Source organism: Chiloscyllium plagiosum, unplaced genomic scaffold (assembly GCF_037043375.1).
Source record: "Chiloscyllium plagiosum isolate Xiang-an unplaced genomic scaffold, Cpla_swu_hap1 HiC_scaffold_30, whole genome shotgun sequence".
Lineage (NCBI taxonomy): Eukaryota > Metazoa > Chordata > Chondrichthyes > Orectolobiformes > Hemiscylliidae > Chiloscyllium > Chiloscyllium plagiosum.
This window is the reverse complement of record NW_028270168.1, coordinates 4,686,844-4,705,632: the sequence shown is the minus strand read 5'-3', so window position 1 is coordinate 4,705,632 and position 18,789 is coordinate 4,686,844. Positions and strand designations below refer to the sequence as shown.

The following is an 18,789-nucleotide window of genomic DNA, read 5'->3' as shown; positions in this document are numbered from 1 at the left end:
TGATGGCAAAGGAAACAATGTGGTAATGTGGACAAACAGATTGAACATCAATCTGTAAATCCCCCTGATATGCCTATGGTAGGCAATGTGAGTATGACACACACAAAACACATGCATACACAACACAGACACGCACAAAACATGCGCATACACATATACATACACACATACACATAGAACACGTGCATACACATATTCACACACAAAACATTTGCATATACATACACACACATAAAAACACACATACACGATATATACACACATGCATACACGTACAACTCACATGAACACAAAACACAGATACGTGTATACAATACACATGCACAAGCACATGCACACACAGTTGCAGACAATACACACAGCCCCACATAGACATAATACACAAACACACATAGATACAGAGACCATGCTTATTGTTTCTCAGCTGAACAGAGTACTTGAAATTGTCTCAAAGCATCACATTTATACTTCAATAATTTTCATACACAGCAAGTAAATCTAATTGAAGTTAAAGATTACAGGATTTGAAAAAAAATAAATCTCATGGCTGCCCTGAAGAGTTGCAAACTAAATCTCCAGTGTTCTTAATATTCAGATGATTGTTGGAAAGTGCCTTGAGAGACATGATGCCTGTGAAAAATCAATATTTTACAAATATGTACAGCACATTTCCTAACTGCGTGATTTGACATGATAATTTTTATTGAGATTGAAGATTAATTATTGAAGATTAAGATAATTATGTCTAGGTCCGATTCAATGTTGCAATCCCTCAATACAAACAAAAATACTTTTTTGAGGAGAGCATTACCATTACAAAAAGGTTCAACCTGATATAACTAACCAAAAATAAATCCCTGTGAGTGTAGTAATGTAGTAACGTAGCTGTTGATACTGAGTTCACACATGCAACAGAAGATCACCACAGTAAATGTGATGTCTGTGACACAGAAATATCCCATTTATATCAATGATGGAATTACAGGAGATATTGGCCCAGGGAGCAATTTATATTCAACCTGGTCCTCTGGATAAATTTGGTTTAGATGTGTGTTGGGCCTGTAACTCAATGGTAACTGAGACATCAGTAAGCAAAGATACAAGAAAACTCTTGTGAAGTCCAATTGTTCCAGCATTTAGAGAGAAAGTGAATAGGTCAATTATAACTACATTTTATTTTTTTAGTCAGGCAACTTGCCAGTTGGTGAATACCCATTTAACTTCATTCAGTGATTTTAAAAAAACCTATTGAATAATGATTGAGGATAACACTTGAGCAAAACATTATCACAGTACCAGTCCTTGACACAATGGGCATGATCAATAATAAACTGGACAGCTGACAGCTACTCCCCCTACTCTTCCTTCTAGAAGTTAGTTAGTACATCATTTGTTCCAGCCAAATGCTTCTACTTTGATGAATTCTGTGTTCTTTCCATCATACATGCACTGAATGTGAGTTACTATGCACATTGAAGCATACACAAGCCAGAAAGGATCAATTTGTCAATGAGATGCTAATTTCTGTGATGTCAACTATATATCTAACTGCAGGACATGGATCTCAAGGAGCATTTCCTGTGAATGATATATTTTAAATAGCTGATCAAGTTAAAGATAAAAACGTGTCTGTTGGAAAGGCCACTTTACCTTGAGTCATGAATTCTGTGACGATGTAGATGGGCTCCTCGGAAACTACTGCGTAGAGCTGAACCAATTTGTCATGTCTCAGTCTCTTCATTATTTGGGCTTCCTCAAGAAATGCCTCGGGTGACATTGTGCCAGGTTTCAGAGTCTTCACTGCAACCTTTGTGGTGCCGTTCCACGTTCCTAAGCCAGCCGGTGGAAAGAACATCAATGAAAGCAAATTATCCGCAAGGCAAGTGCTGACGTTAGACACAATGTGAAACGTTGGAGGGGAATGAGAACATTAATGTGTGGGAATGATCTGTCATGCAGCAGCAACTGAAATGTGAAAACCTGAAAAGCATTAACCCTCTCCTACTGAAAATACTTCATACGCAATCCAATTTTAATCAGAGAAGTTTCACTAATCTGATTAATTAAAGTCCCGAATTGAGACTGTGGGATATTGTTTAAAATAAATGTGCTAAAGTATTGGAGAGAAAAGAAGCACATGGTCCAGTCAATATTAATTTGCTGTCAGTTGGGCAGGATTAAAATGCCCTTTAATTTCCCTTCTTTGTTACCCCTGGAGCTCACTATAAAATGTTTGCCTCTCTTCCACTCTACACAGGCTCAAGTTCATTTAAAACTCTACAGCCTGTTCCTGATTTAATCTGGGCGATGTTCACCCTTATCATTGTGTCTGTTCTTCTACACTGGCTCCCAGTTAAGCAACACCTCAATTTCAAAATGCTCATCTGTATAAACCCATAAAACATTAGAGTAGGAGGAGGCCATTCAGCCCATCAATTCTGCTCTGCCATTGAAAGAGACCATGGCAGATCTGATAATCCATAACTCAATATCCTGCCTTTTCTCTCCAAGACTTGATTCCCTTATGAGTTTAAAATCCTCAGTTTCAGCCTTGAATGTATTTAATGACCCAGCCTTGACAGCCTCCTGTGTTAAAGAGTTCCACGGATTCACTCTGCTCTGAGAGAAAACATATCCTCCTCATCCCAGTCTTAATTGGAAGATTGTTATTCTGAGATTATCCTAGAGTGACTCATAAAGGGAAACAATCTCTGCATATCTAACCAAAACATCTTACGTGCTTTAATAAGGTCTCCCCTTGTTCTTCTAAGCTTTAATGAGTACAAGCCCAAACTACTCAATTTCTCCTCATTAAAAAAAAATTATTTCTTGGCTGGAATCACGCTGGTGAACCTCCTGAAAACAAAAAATGTTGGAAGTCAAAGTGAGGAGAGAGAGCAAGCTAATGTTTTGAGTCTAAATAGCTCTTCTCTGGCCTGCCTCTGGCAGTTTCTCCTTCCTTAGATAAGGTGACCAAAGTTTTTTTCCATGGCCTTACCTTCCCCCATTCTCTGCAATCTCCTCATAACACTCTGAGATATCTGTGTTCAACTAATTCTTCAGAACACTTATTATAAAATCATTCCACCACTGGTTGTAATTCCTAGAGCTACCAAAGCCCTAAGCTCCTTGTCCCCTCTGCATGTGGAGGTTGGTTAGCTCAGTTGGCTGGCCAGCTGGTTTATGATGCAGAGCGTAGGTTCAATTCCCAATCCAGCTGAGGTTACCATGAAGGATTGTTTGTCTCAACTTCACCTGCAGCCTGAGGTCAGTCTTCTCCCTCTGCCTTGTGAGATGTGAGCCTTATAGTCTGATTGGACTTTGGGGAATATGTGTCTGCCTCTCTTCAGTCTCTCTCCTCCTTTTAAAATCTAACTCTGACCAAGATTATCTCACCTAATGGGGTTTTCTGTAGAATTTTGACTCACAACTGTCCTCAGAAGCACATTGGTACCTTGAACTACATTAAAGGTGCTAAACAAGTGAAGCTTTATCATTGTAACTGTTCAGAAGCTTATTACATATGGCATCATATAACACCAAAGGATTTTTAATCAGAGCAGTTCGTTTTAGCAAAACTTGAAAGATTGTGGGTGTTTTAGATTTTTGTTTTAGCTGCTGAATTATTTTTCAGAAAACTAATTTGTGGGAAAATTATAAAGGCGAACGAATTCTGCTGTGTAAAAGATATTTCACTTTTCTGAGAAAGGTTTTATTATAATTATGAGCTGGAAAGAAATGAACTCCAAGGATTTACATCCAACAAAGATAAAAGGAATATCCTTCTACTATTGAGGTATTCCTAGGACGAGGTTATAAATTGCATCTTTTATAATAGAGAAGATTCTTTGCTCAAGCTGTCATGTTGAGGTGATTGGAAACATTTTATACGATAATCAAAGTAAGAGCACCTTCCACCATAACTGACAAGGGTAAAAAAAAACTTTTTATCTTATCAAAAGCACTGTTGTTTTTTTTCATATTAGTGACATCTTTCAAAGTCACTACAAATCCAGAGAGACCTTTTCTGTGGAAGTGTTACTGAATAAAAATAAGCTCTCCTTTCTATCACAGACAAAAATCAGCACGGTTCAGGAATACACATTAAGATACTCCTTAAAGTCAAACTCTTTGGTCAGGTTTTTGATCACCTGTCCTAATATCTCCTTATGTGGTTTTGGTGTCACTATTGCTTTGATAATTAATGCACCTTTGAAGCGGTTTGGGATATTGTCAATGCTAATGTTTACATTATACACATGTCTCCACACCCACTGGAAGCTGAGTGAGAACTAACTGATTTCAGTTTGAATCTCAAACAGCCCACATATTAAATAAAATATTTATTTATCTCCAGGGTGTGAGTGTCCCAAGATAATTTACAGGATGAATCTATTATTAGACATGGATTGGTGTTAAAACACAGAGAGAGGGGCAGCAATTGTGTAGTGATATTATTGGACTGTTAATCCATAGATGCAGGTAATGTTCTGGGAATTTGGGTTTGATTCCCAGTACAGCCAACGGTCAAATGTAAATTCAATAACATTCTGGAATTAAGAGTCTAATGATGACCATGAATCCATTGTTAATTGTGGGGAAAATCCATCTGATTCACTAATGTCCATTAGGGAAGGAAACTGCCATCCTTACCTGATCTAGTCTGCATTTAACCCCAGACCAGAGCAATGTGGTTGATTGTGAACTGCTCTCTGGGCAATTATGATGGGCAATTTAAAAAAATTCAGTGTGTATTACATTTGATTCCAGGTTGACAGGAGTTTATAAATCTCAGTGGGAACAATGACTTGGTTTGAGTGCCCCGCACAGTAGCCAAACCTCCTGCTCTTGAATAACCCTGCCAATGGGAGATCAGATGTGAATTCTGGGCAGAGATGTGATTACTGGATTCTGGATTAGTGGTGCTGGAAAAGCACAGCAGTTCAGGCAGCATCCGAGGAACAGTAAAATCGACGTTTCTGGCAAAAGCCCTTCATCAGGAATACAGATTGCAATGATATCTATGGCCTCTTAGTCAGCTAATTCCCAGGCAAAGGGTATTCCCTTGGGTGGGAAAGCAGAGAGCTGCTCCTTCCCATGGAATCCTCTCCACTTCCTTTCTCCAGTCCCTTCAAAGGAGCAGGGCAGAAAATATCTAGGTAATTAGGGGTTATTAGATGATGTACAAGATGATTAGGGGTTTAGATAGGGTCGACAGTGAGAATCTTTTTCCACGTATGGAGTCAGCTATTACAAGGGGGCATTGCTTTAAATTAAGGGGGGGTAGGTATAGGACAGATGTTAGGGGTAGGTTCTTTACTCAGCGAGTCGTGAGTTCATGGAATGCCCTGCCAGTAGCAGTGGTGGACTTTCCCTCATTATGGGCATTTAAGCGGGCATTGGATAGGCATATGAAGGATAGTGGGCTAGTGTAGGTTAGGTGGGCTTGGATCGGCGCAACATCGAGGGCCTGTACTGCGCTGTATTCTTCTATGTTCTATGTTCTATGTAAGTCCAGCTCTCTGTCAGTGGTTGTAAACATTATCAGCCCTGTTAATGTTCATCATTCATTGATAGGCAACAAGGTTAGAATGTATTTAACAATTAATAGGTGAATTTTGCATTATGACAAAATATAAATTGGATTAAATTTAATCTGACCATACTTTTAAAAAACTTAAACAATCTATTTCCGAATAACTATTGGACTCAATTCATTGTATATATAGAGAAACGACTGAATATGTTGATAAATGATTGTATCTCTTGCAGCTAATGGTGTTTTGTGAAGTTGTAGTACAGCTCCCTACTTATAAGCAATTTTATGGGTAAACAATCAAGCAGAACAAAAATATTCTTTATTTTAAAATTTTAAAGGTTAAATATTTCATACTCAAGCTTTCACATTTAAATAAGTGTCACTATCTGTTGGTTTAGATGCATCATCCCTGTGTATTTACATTACCATGGGCTGTTTGGTTATTATCTTCAAGGGATTGTTACACTATGTGTGACTTTACAAATTAGTAATTTGATTTAATGGCTTAGCTGTTTTAAGTTACTTCCTTTTAAACTAAAATGCGACTTCAGTCCTCTGCTGTAAATGGAATGTGAGCTGTAATAAACCTAAGAAATGCTCAGAGGTGTAAATGATCAATGTATGGACATCCACATACAATTACTCTGCATAGGAGAGGATTAATCCAATTGTTTGCTATAGAAAGATCAATATTAATATAATGATAGAAATAGCAGGCAGGTGATGTTTAATGAGTTAATATCCACATGTTACTGACGGTTTGGCAGCACTTCCTGTTTGTGAACCTATAAGTTATACCACCAAGCATTTAGCTCCATCTTTGTAACTCCTACCACCTTCTGGGTCTTTTCTTTAAAAAAAAAAGCAAGAAGATGATGTGTCACCTTACCCATATACACATCTCCGAAACATCCCTGACCAAGTTTTTTGTCCAAAGTCAGGGACTGTCGATTTATCTCCCATGCATCTTTACCCAATCCTAGAGTCTGTGGTGTCTCACCCGGACAAGCCTTGGTTAACACCTGGCACAAACCGTCAGTATGATCTGTAGGAATGGATGTAATGAAGGTAGGATGTAAACAAATTCACATGCATTAGTGCTGACGGGACTTGCAACAATTGCAGCTGCCATTGGTATCTTTTGGAGAACAGATTATTCTCGTTTTACTTATTTCTGTCAATGTGTGAGCCAGTTTGCAAGTGCTAATGGGTTTGGAACTCAAAGGCGCTATCTGTAAGAAACAGTTCCATCCTCAGGCCTCATGGACAGGGTCCTGGGTGAACTGGAGGGAGGCACAGCAACAAAACAGGCAAAATGTTTCTCAGCGGGTTTTAAAAGAGTTATGAAAAATTCACCATCAATATTACAAATTTCAGTGCTTCAATTTGGAGGATGGATCTACCAGAAAAGGGTCAAATAAATAAGCCTCATCAATGGAGCAGCCAATACATTACCAATTTGTGATATCTATTGTGTTCTTTGATCAATTTAGGGTGGTTCACAGTGTATCCACCTGGCAAGAGGTGATGCTGAAGTTGTATAAGACATTGAATTGGTCACAATACTCTCTATCCTTCTGGGAACACTTATTGTCAGGATATTGAAGTAAAGGAGAGAATGCAGATGGGAATGAAAGAGTGATTATAGCTTTGAAATAAAGCTAAAAAATGGTAAATTTTTTAAGAACAAATATTAAAGTGACAATCTAAGGGACACTCATGAAATGATGAATGGTTTTGTGAAGTTAAATCATGAAGTCTGGGTTCCACCAATTGGCAGATCAATGATTATTTTCCAAAAGATAATTATTGGACCATGGATGCAGAGAATTAGATGTCAAATTAGAGGAGTGCACACAATTTAAAATGACAGTAGGATAAATATTTGGAAAGGGGAATATAAGAGGAAGACTGGGCAGGGAAATTGGTTTAGGATAGATTAATTCATTTGGAATAGTCATATCACTGCAGACGATTGCCTGGAAAATCTCCCTGTCTGCTGTAATTCATATGCTCCAAGCAAAGACCAAATCAGTTCCGTGATTCCAAAGGCTCAAATTGTCAGCTTTATCCAATTTTAGAGAACAATGTGCTATTTCCATCAGATAACCAATGTATCCATGTGACCATGGCACAACTCTGAGTTGCTTCTTTAATGTGGAGTTGTAAATGAGTCATTTTGAGACCAAATGCCCATTTAGAGTGACCACATCTCACTGCATATCTGCTGCAAGTCCTGAGTCTGCTTTGACATGGCACAGTTCCTACCCATCCACACTTCCCCAAACTGCCCATTGCCCAGCTTCTTGATCAGCTGCAAGGACTCCCGAGGTATCTCCCACACATCTTTGGTTTTGACCGAAAGGTCTGCCAGTTTCGGCATGCCCTTGTGACATGGCACCACCAAGCGACAGCACAGGCCTGCAGCTCGCTCTGTGACCAGGACGTATCAGGGGCACAGGAGAGAAAAGCAAGAAAAGCAGACAAGAGAGTTAATGATGAGATACCAGTAACCAACAGCAAACATAGATATGTAATTACGGTAATGCACAATTATACTGCTTCTCCGAAAGCAGAGAATACAATGGTGTCCTGATTGTAAGACTGTCACACACACCAATCTTCACAATGCTGATGTTTTCAGCCAGAATTACTCTGTAATTTCTTACTATTGTTAAGATGGCTTAAAATCTCAAAAATCTCAACTTGATTTCGAGCTGTGACTATTAGGTTTCAGAAAGTGAATTAAAAGTAAGCAATGCCTGTTTAGTGCAAACACACAGGCGATGGTATTAAAGGTATAGGGACTGAACCTGCCATCAGTTCCTAATGTCTAGCTATCACAGCAAGAGTTATGAGGGCATGATTGAGGATTTTATTGGTGGTTAAACCATTGAAATTTATTGCATGGTCAAAGTTGAGGCTACAGAAGCAAGTACATTTTGCAGAAAACTTAAACAAGATCTATTTCCCTTTTTGTATTCTTGCCTTCCTGCCTGTTATGTTTACTTATCATTACACCTGAGTTGAAAATGTGTTGCTGGAAAATCGTAGCAGGTCAGGCAGCATCCAAGGAACAGGAGAATCGACGTTTCGGGCATAAGCCCTTCTTCGGGCTTATGCCCGAAACGTCGATTCTCCTGCTCCTTGGATGCTGCCTGACCTGCTGCGCTTTTCCAGCAACACATTTTCAGCTCTGATCTCCAGCATCTGCAGCCCTCACTTTCTCCTCAAAGATATCATTACACCTCCAAAGAATTCACGAAGGACAGGCAAACAATGGCAAATGCAATCAGATTAATCATCCTCCTTCACAAATTGTTTCATAACTATTGTCCATTTTGCTAACAGATTTCAGAAAAATTCAAGCTTTAAATATAGTGATGGATTATATCATATTACAATATTTTTCAAACTATGTTACATCTGTATTCACAAGATGTTCTCTAACATAGAGGGACATCTCTCTTTAATTGTTAACTAATTTAATGTATCAGTTCTTACGCTGGGGTTCATCCAGAATGGTGTTATTTCATAGAACGCAGAACAGTAAAACTCAGGACTTCATCCAATCATTTAATACGCCCAATGTGGACTCGTGAGGATGCATAATTGTTAACATTTCTGTTTTTGTACTTTTAAGCTTCCATTCTACCCTCCATCAGCAATTTCTGCTTGATAAGAATCGTGAGTTTTTTAATCGTCTGGTGCTGAACTTGAACCAACATTTTCTGCATTAGGGCTCAGGAACAGAATGAAGCAACAAATCTTTCTTCTGTTAGTACCTAAATTGATCAATATTGTCAAATTCAGGGATTCTCTCTTAGATTGTACTGACTATGACTTTCATTCTGAATTTTTAAATGCTTGGGTTTAATGTTAACTAATGGGCATCTTATACCAATTCAGAAGATTCAACAAATCCCTATAACCTTTCAAATTAAGTGAACTTTATATTTGGTAGGAATCCAAAACCATTAGTGAACAACTCTTTTTTCCTTAATAGGGCAAAACGTTTTAACGAATATTTCCCAGAAAATTCACAGACAGGAGACACTGCAATGACAGGGTATTTATTGCCACAGTTGTTTATTAATTAAATGGTAAGTTTGAGGTTCACTAGTATTGAAACACTAGTTTACTTCTCTAAACCTCTTCAGAATGTGTAATCTGGACTCAATCTGGTTCTAACATAAGTGACACCAGCAGCTCTGTCCAACAGTAGCCAGACAAACAGACACATGGACACACAGACACAGGGACACACAGACACAGACACATGGACACACAGACACAGACACACGGACACATGGACAGCAGGTGAACAGTCACAAAGGCAAGAAGCAAGAATCATTTTTTAAAATTGCACATTATCTGAATTTCTAAAAGCAATCGCTTAATCCTGTTTCAGTTTTATGTATGAATTGATGCACAGGCACACAATTCTATTTTATGTATTTATCACCAATATACAATAACATCCAATATACAATAACATCCAATATACAATAACATCCAATATACAATAACATCCAATAGACACTGAAGAAGCCACAAATACTCAGTGAAAGTGTTAATGACAATAGTTCAAGCTCACGTTTTAGAGACAATATGTTTTTTCCACATTTTCTTCTCACATTAACGGCTTTGAACTTGCGCCTGCAACTCTGACTATTGCTAGCAGTGAAAATAACAGCACTGCACCATTCTACGCAGCAAAGTACTCCATACAATAACCAGTTTTTGGAGGCAAACATGAACATGTCAGAACAGAACATTCTATCAGTTTGGAAATAAACTCAGCAAAATGATCTTTGTGGTAATTATAACAGCCGTTGCACCTTCACTACATATGTTATATAGCTAAAATCTATTACCCACCAGCATTAATTCATCATAATCCTGAAATGATTGCTTTTGAACTGAGTACCAATATAAATTTACTTTTTCTTTTTTCAATAATGGAGTTAATAACTGATTCGGTGGATGTTGTAAGACAGACGTGACTGATTGCATGTACAATGTTACCATTCCTGTTGCTTATATTAAAAAATGTTTCAATTCTCTGTTTAACTGTTCTCTCAATGCTGTGAGGCACTGTAAATGCCTCATGTTGTAGTATAGGCGACACAGAAATGCAGCTCTTTCCTTAGTATGTCAATGGCAGTTTGGATGGGGATGTTTTGCACGTATAGGACGTACCAAATGTAAGGCAGTCATTTACTGAACAAAGTCAAAATGAAAATCAATCACGTCACACTCAATCTACTCTTTGGGTACAGAGTCTCTGAGAGTTGTGGCTGGGAGTGATCCAGTGGGAAGGAAATCATGAGGAGAATCCTTGATTTTAGAAGGTTATCAGATGCTTCCAAAATGGTTTTTCCACATGTTGCCAACTTTTTATTTTGTTTCTTAAAGTGGTTTTAACCATGGAATGTATCAGTGGGAGAACAAATGTTTTGGGCTGCTTTTTCAGGCTTTTGCTGAATTAACTCAGGTTCTAACATTGTCACTGTTATCAGACAGTGTAATTTTCAGAAGGCTTTATTGTTAGATATTATCAGACATTCCATTAATTCCCATTTTTGGAAGTATTGCAGACTAAACCACAGAGTGGAAACACATTGAATGAAAATCAACTATATGAGTTGCAAATATCACTTAATAATTAATAACATCAAGATCTACTTGAAATATTTGGTCAGAGTGGGGTTACAATACAGTCAATCTACAAGTGCATTTCTCAAGGGTATATTTCTCCAGGTTCTGTTTCTGGAATGACTGATCATCCTGCTGTACTCACAGTAATCAGAGAATCATAGAATCTCTATGGTGTGGAAACAGGCCATTCAGCCCTTTGAGTCAACAGCGACCGTCCAAAAACATCCCACTCCGACACACCCCATCCTTAAAATCCTGCATTTTCCATGGCGAATCCACCTAACCTTCACATCGCTGGGCACTCTGGGCTATTTAGCATGGCCAATCCACCTAACCTTCACATCCCTGGGCACTCTGGGCTATTTAGCATGGCCAATCCACCTAACCTGTACACTTTTGTACCATGGTGACCATTAAACCATCATTGACTGTTGTAAAACCCTATCTGGTTCTCCAGTGTCCTTTAGGGAGGAGAAATCTGCCTTCCCTACCTGGTCTGGTATACATGTGAGTCTTGACCCACAGCGAGGTGCCCTCTGAAGCAGCCATGCCAAGTCATTCAGTTATCAAGGACAACTGGGGATGGGGAATAAATGAAAATCTTGCCAATAGCTCCCACATCCCTTACATTAATGGGCCACTGGTCCAAGGAGTGGCAGATGGAGATAATTTAGATAAATGCGAGGTGCTGCATTTTGGAAAGGCAAATCTTAGCAGGACTTATACACTTAATGGTAAAGTCCTAGGGAGTGTTGCTGAACAAAGAAACCTTGGAGTGCAAGTTCATAGCTCCTTGAAAGTCGAGTCGCAGGTAGATAGGATAGTGAAGAAGGCATTTGATATGCTTTCCTTTATTGGTCAGAGCATTGAGTACAGGAGTTGGGAGGTCATGTTGCGGCTGTACAGGACATTGGTTAGGCCACTTTTGGAATATTGTATGCAATTCTGGTCTCCCTCATGTACGAAGGATGTTGCGAACCTTGAAAGGATTTTGAAAAGATTAATAAGGATGTTGCCAGGGTTGGAGGATTTGAGCTACAGGGAGAGGCTGAATAGGCTGGGGCTGTTTTCCCTGGAGCAAGAGGCTGAGAGGTGACCTTATAGAGGTGTATGAAATCATGAGGGGCACATATTGAATAAATAGACAAGGTCTTTTCGCTGGGATGGAGAAGTCCAAGACTAGAGGGCATAGGTTTAGGGTGAGAGGGGAAACATTTAAAAGGGACCTAAGGGGTAACTTTTTCACGCAAAGGGTGGTGCGTGTATGGAATGAGTTGCCAGAGGAAGTGGTGGAGGCTGGTACAATTGCAACATTTAAAAGGCATTTGGACGGGTATATGAATAGGAAGGTTTAGAGGAATATGGGCCAGGTGCTGGCAGGTGGGACTAGATTGGGTTGGGATGTTTGATTGGCATGGACGGGTTGGACCGAAGGGTCTGTTTCCATGCTGTACACCTCTATGACTCTAAAATAAAGATTTCAATATAGGATTGGGTTGGAATAATGGTGACCCAAATGGGAAACCTACTTGTCCTTCCTTCCAATTAAATGAATGGACATAAATTTGGTAATCTCTCTCAACAAAACCTGTCTCATGCTTTGACCTGATTTCAAGCACTCACCATATTACCCTATTACCAGGTGCTGGATCAGGAAAATATCACTACAATCTCAGGTAATGACTAAAGGTCACTTTGTTCTGAACATCTTGAGCAGATCCATTTAACCAAATGCTGTTTACTCAGAAATCGTGTACGTATAGGATCATGTGAGGTGGAAAATTGACAACCAAATCTTCTTTAGACAGGAAACACTTAAGAAGCTAACACAAATTCTCAGTCACGGTATAAACTTATCAGCTCTACATAATTATACAGTTATTGAAATACTGCCAGCCAAATATTCTCAGCTTGATGTTGAATATCAGGACATAATCAAATTGCACTTCTGCATTTTTCAATCACAAATACTCAATGACACAAGCTTTACAGATATTTCCAATACAATATCATTTTTAAAATGGAGAAAATATTGGTCAGTGTGTTTTTGGTTCAAATACCTATTTCTTTAAAGTTTTAGATTTAATTAATAATTTAATTTAGTTTTAGAAGGGACCATTCCCGTACAAGTTAATAAGTGGCCGACATTGAGCTTATTTCTTTTGATAATAATTATCAATCCTGTGCAAATGCTTCATGTATTTTCACTATCGACTCATTTACATACTGCACATACCTGTATAATGATGTACCAGCTGCTGGACAGTGTCAAACTGGGCTCTTGTTGTGATGTAATACCCACCATTATCGAGTTTACGAATTTTATAATGTTTCACATGATCTCCTTTCACCTCATCCCAGTCCCGAATAGATAAGGAGTAGGCACCTAGTTACACAGGAAAGCAACTTGTCATTAGATATGCTCAAGATAGTCTAATTCATTGCCACTAGTAAATGCATGATATTCTCACTGTGGTGCCAGTCTATCATACAAACCTTAGACCAGTAGAACTGACAGGAAAGATTCAACATGCGAGTGTACTGTGCTCTCGGAACCTGTGCAATTGCCATCAGTGATTTCTTTATTTTAGAGTCATAGAGATGTACAGCACGGAAACAGACCCTTCGGTCCAACCCGTCCATGCCGATCAAACATCCCAGCCCGAGAGCTGTCTATACACAAGACTCAGAGTATATTTCCAACCCAACACCTTTCCATTCCTCACCCTTTCTCAAGTTCTTTAAGGTGCAGAGTATCCATCTTAGTGAAACATATCTGAATTCAGGCAGCCGGAACTATTGGGAGTTCAAAGATTCGTGGCTCGGGTAGGAACAATTCCCTCAATCCAATCTGAGTATTACTCAGTCAGAAGTCACACAACACCAGGTTGTCATCCAACAGGGTTATTTGAAGTCACAAGCTTTCAGAGTGCTGCCCCTCGTTAGGTGATTGAGTAATACTCGATCGCTTTGGGTGTGATTACCAATTCAGATTACTGAAATATGGACAGTAGCAACAAGCTGCATTTATTTTGCATCTTTACATAGAAAGATGTTATAAAAGCACTGAAGCCATGCTTTTGTGTTGTTGCCTTATGCCCATTAAGAATTGGATTTAAAATACCTCATTCTTTTTGATGCAACAAAGGTTCACCAGACATATTCCTACGATAGTGGGAGTCTCCTGTGAAAAGAGATTGGGCAAACAGGGCTTATATTCTTAAGAATTTCAAGGTTTGAGGATGATATCACTGAAACATAAAGGGATGGAAACCAAACCAGAAATCACTGGCAAAACTTAGCAGGTCTGGCAGCATTTGTGAATATAAAGTTACCATTTCTGTTTCAGATCTCCAGCATCCACAGTTCTTTGTTTCATTTAAAGTTATAGACAGGGAGGGTGCAGGTAAGATGTGTCCCTTGGTTGGAGAGTCTAGGTCCTGGTGGTGGGGACCCACAGTATAAAGATAAAGGGGAATGCCACTTAGATCAAGATGAGGAGAAATGATTTGACTCTGAGGATTGTGAATGGATGGGATCCCTGTCCCAGTGGCTGAGTGAGCATATGCTGACAGGCTGGAGGGCGGGGGTGGGGTAACAGGTAGAGCAGGAATGGCCATTATTTATGTCATTGAGACATTATCCAGATCCTGTGAAAGAATAAAGATACTCCTCTCTTCCCACTTTCTCCAAATGCGAGCTCATTGAAAATATCATTGCCCCTGTCTTCACCCAATCAAGGTGCCATTCACCTGTCACTCCCCTGCTGTTCAGTGACCTGCACTGGCTCCTGGCTGAGCAACACCTGGATTCTCGACCCTGTTTGCAAATCTCTCCACGGCTTCTCCCCTCCCTATCCCTATGACCTCCTCCAGATCGACTCCCCTCCTTATCTCTATTATTTACCCTAATACTGTCTTCCCCTGGTTCCACATCGCAGACTGTTTGACATCTCCCTGGTTAGAGAACCTTAAGATGACTCATTATGTGAAAGGTTCTCCATAATTGCAAGTTGCTTTGTTGGATTCAATGTAAACACACATTTGGAAGGTGACCTCAGTGACGTAAGATGACAGAAATAAAAATGGGAAATACTGGAAACACTCAGCAGGTGTGGCAGTGTTCTGGGGAGAGGAAGCCAGGCCAATGTCTTCAATTGTGAACGTCCTATTAGACACATGCTGGAGGCTCAAACCTGAAACATTAGCTCGGTTTCTCTCTCCCGCTCACTTGATTTGTTTTTCAGACTTCCAGCATCTGCAGTATTTTAGTTTTGAGTCAACTGGCTGTGTTGCAGCCTTGGGGTGTGGAGTGCCGATGATGGTGACCTGTCAAGTTCCTCAGGCTTGGAGACGTGCTTGACCTACCTTTGGTTGTTTCACTCTCCCGTATCAGGAAGGTGCCCCGAGGGTTACCAGGGCACAGCAGCATGCGCTCAGCATCTTTCCGACCCATCTTACCAAAGTACCATCTGCATAAAGAACAACAGCATTAAATACTCCTCATACTGGGCTCCCCAAGCATTTATTACTGCGCAGGTGACTTTTATTGCTAAGTGTATGATCAGAAGTACTTCCACTATCAGATAAAGAAGTGGCAGCCATTTCGTTGTAGCAATTAAATCGAAGACAAAGTTCATATCCAACTGCAAAGAAGTTGTAAATGTTTATTGCCAGCTTCTGTGATTGTTTTGTAAAATGCCAAAATGTCAATTTAGTAACGTACTCTTCAGCTTGAATGGAGTTGACAGGAGCCACATAATTACTGGGGACATATCCCGTTCTCCCAGTTGTCAACGATCGAGCCTCCCACCAATCTCCTTCTCTGAAAAATAAATAAGATAAATACAGCATAGTTAGTGTCGCTGGTTCTTTGTCAGAAGTAGAATCTTACTGTACAGATGGTGGCTATTCGACCCATCTCGTCTGTACCTGCAAGAGCTACCCAGCTAGTCCCACTCTCCAGCCCTATCTTCGTCACCCTTTAAATATGTCATTTTCAAATATATCTTCAGCTCTCTTTTGTAATCACCGATGGAATCTGCCTCCACCACTCTCCCAGGCAGCACATTCCAAATCCGAACAACTCTCTGAGTAAATTAGTTTCTCCGCATCTCATTCCAAACTCTTGTCAATAGATGGAGATCTTTTACAAACCCTCCCCTTGGCCACAGATTCCCAAAGCAGACACCCTCTCCCCAGGATTACAGATAACAAGCCACCCCTCTGTTCAGTCCAGGTGTTCTGCTCACATGGGAATGCCCTATCCAATACTGTTAGACTGGCTGATGGAATTAAACTGTTACCCAGTTAAAACAAGCTCAGTGATTGGCAGGATCACTCAGAGATTTCAGAAGGAGCATGGAACTTGGCTCAGAACAGAAACCAAAGTCTACCGGGCAGTGGATCTGGCATCACCTGGTTTTGGCTGTGGGATGTATATAAAATAACCGGAAGCACTCCCCGTTCTAAGGCCCAACAGCTGGACAATGTCCCCCGCAAAGTGTTACATCAGAAAGCATGCTCATTACACCTGAGTTAGGCAGAGTTAGTCATAGAGTCATACAGCATGGAAACAGGCCCTCTGGTCCAACCAGTCCATGCAAACCATGTTCCCAAACTAAACTATTCCCACTTGGTCCACATTCCTCCAAACCTTTCCTATTTGTCTACTTTTCCCAACGGCTTTTAAAAGTTGTAACTGTACCTGCATCCACCACTTCCTCTGGGAGTTCATTCCACACATGACCCACTCACTATGTAAATAAATTGCCCCTCATATCGTTTAAATCTTTCTCCTCACATCTTAAAAATATGCCCCCTAGTTTTGAAATCCCCTGCCCCGGGAAAAAGACACCTGCCAGTCACCCTACCCACACCCCTCATGATTTTATAAACCTCTCAACCTGCTACACACCAGGGGAAAAATTCCTGGCCAATCTAGCCTCTCCTTATAACTCAAACCCTCCATCCCCAGCAACATCCTGGTAAATCTGTTCTGAACTGACAGTTCACATGAAGGTTCCTGGGTTACTGAGGAGAATCCTCTCCAGCCAGCTCTACACAGGGACCCCAGTACAACAGGGCCCAGGAAATACTACACTCGGCTACTCAGCAGGGCAGAGATTGTGAGCCAGTGTTCACTTTGAAACACTTCTCCCTTTACAAGTTTAAAAAGCATATTGGACACAAATGTTAATAAAGTATTTGATGGAAGGATCAGAGGGAAACCTTTTTCCCCAGAGTGTGATGGGGTTCTGGGACTCATGGAGTGAGAGGGTCATTGAAGAATCAGAAACTTTGAGAACATTCTAATAAAGCACTTGGAAATGCATGTGCAGGGTGTGACTGTACAGCTATAGTGCAAGAGCTGGAAAAGAGAACAGACTGAATTTTAACCCTTACAGCATCGATTCGATGGGTTAAAATGGCCTCCTCCTTTGCTGTATATTTGTATAATTCCTGAGTCTGTGACCTTTATATGATCACATACCCAGGGCACTGCAGAATGGACACCGTGTGGGTCTGGAGTCACATGTGGGCCATGAGTGAACCACATGGGTTTTTCCTGACAATGATTTTTGAACAGTTTTAATTCCAGATTTTTACTGAATTCAAATTACATCATCTGCTGTGGCAGGATTTGAACATTACCTGGGTCTCTGAATTGGTAATCCATTGATAATATTACTAGAACATCACCTCCCCTCTTCATAGCAGCAGAGGGCCAGTCACATTCAGTGGACTGATGTCAGGTGTGACATTGTTGTGTGTGTCTTTCTAGTTCAACGTCGTGAAGCTCCATCATTTGGTTCCCTTCTTGTGTTTCAGGAAACTTGTTTTTACTCAGGATCACTCTGGATCAGGCATGAAGAGTTGGGGTGTGGTGATGAGATAGTCAAATCTTCATCTGACCAGCCCTGCATCATTGACCAGTGCCCTGCTCCCCCCGAAACTCCTCACCCACCCTCTGTATTTCTACTGAGGAAGGGTCACTGGAACCAAAATGTTAACTCTGCTTTCTCTCCACAGATGCTGCCAGACCTGCTGAGCTTTTCCAGCAATGTCTGTTTTTGCTTCTGATTCCCAGCAAACGCAGTAATTTATCCTGTTTGTACTGACAGATATCGTAATTTTAAGAAGAGGAAATTTGGTAGAGCAGGTTATTGCACAGCGAGTGACAAAGTGGAGTCCAGGATTAAATCTGATGTTCAGTAAGAATGTATTTCAAAAGGTTTCGATAGCACTGTCCTATTCATTGGTAAGAAAAGACTTCTCCTATGTCTTAGTGGAAATATTTGCCAAGATTAACAATCTTTTATCTCTTTGCTCAGTGCAGAAGCTTCTTGTCAGATCAGTTCGCCACTCTCTGTACTACGCACGGCATTTCCAAAATAACTGATTGGCTGTGAAGCAGTCTGTCATGTCCTGAGGATATAAAAAGTGCAATGTAAAGGTGACTGCATTTCCCTTTCAGAAGAGATGGATCCAGCCGGTTTTCTGTTTTCAACTATTACAGTAAACCTTTGATCAGTGACATTCCAAGGAAGCAGCCTTCAAATATAGGGTAAGTCAATCTTCACACAAGCC

At 40.2% G+C, this 18,789-nt stretch overlaps 1 protein-coding gene across 13 annotated transcripts in view; it reads right to left on the bottom strand.

The window, feature by feature from the left end:
- Positions 1-18,789, bottom strand: part of LOC122563474 (proto-oncogene tyrosine-protein kinase Yrk-like) — a 346,505-nt gene that overhangs the window by 31,270 nt on the left and 296,446 nt on the right. For 11 of the 13 annotated variants that reach the window (XM_087976674.1, XM_043717232.2, XM_087976677.1 and 8 more), the window contains 5 exons: positions 15,926-16,024; positions 15,568-15,671; positions 13,437-13,586; positions 7,808-7,972; positions 1,651-1,830 (listed from right to left, as the gene is read on the bottom strand). In XM_087976674.1, the coding sequence (XP_087832800.1) occupies positions 1,651-1,830; positions 7,808-7,972; positions 13,437-13,586; positions 15,568-15,671; positions 15,926-16,024 (698 nt within the window). Of the gene's footprint in view, positions 1-1,650; positions 1,831-6,428; positions 6,585-7,807; positions 7,973-13,436; positions 13,587-15,567; positions 15,672-15,925; positions 16,025-18,789 lie in introns of all 13 variants that reach the window. The other 2 variants (XM_087976673.1, XM_087976681.1) reach the window with 2 other exon arrangements.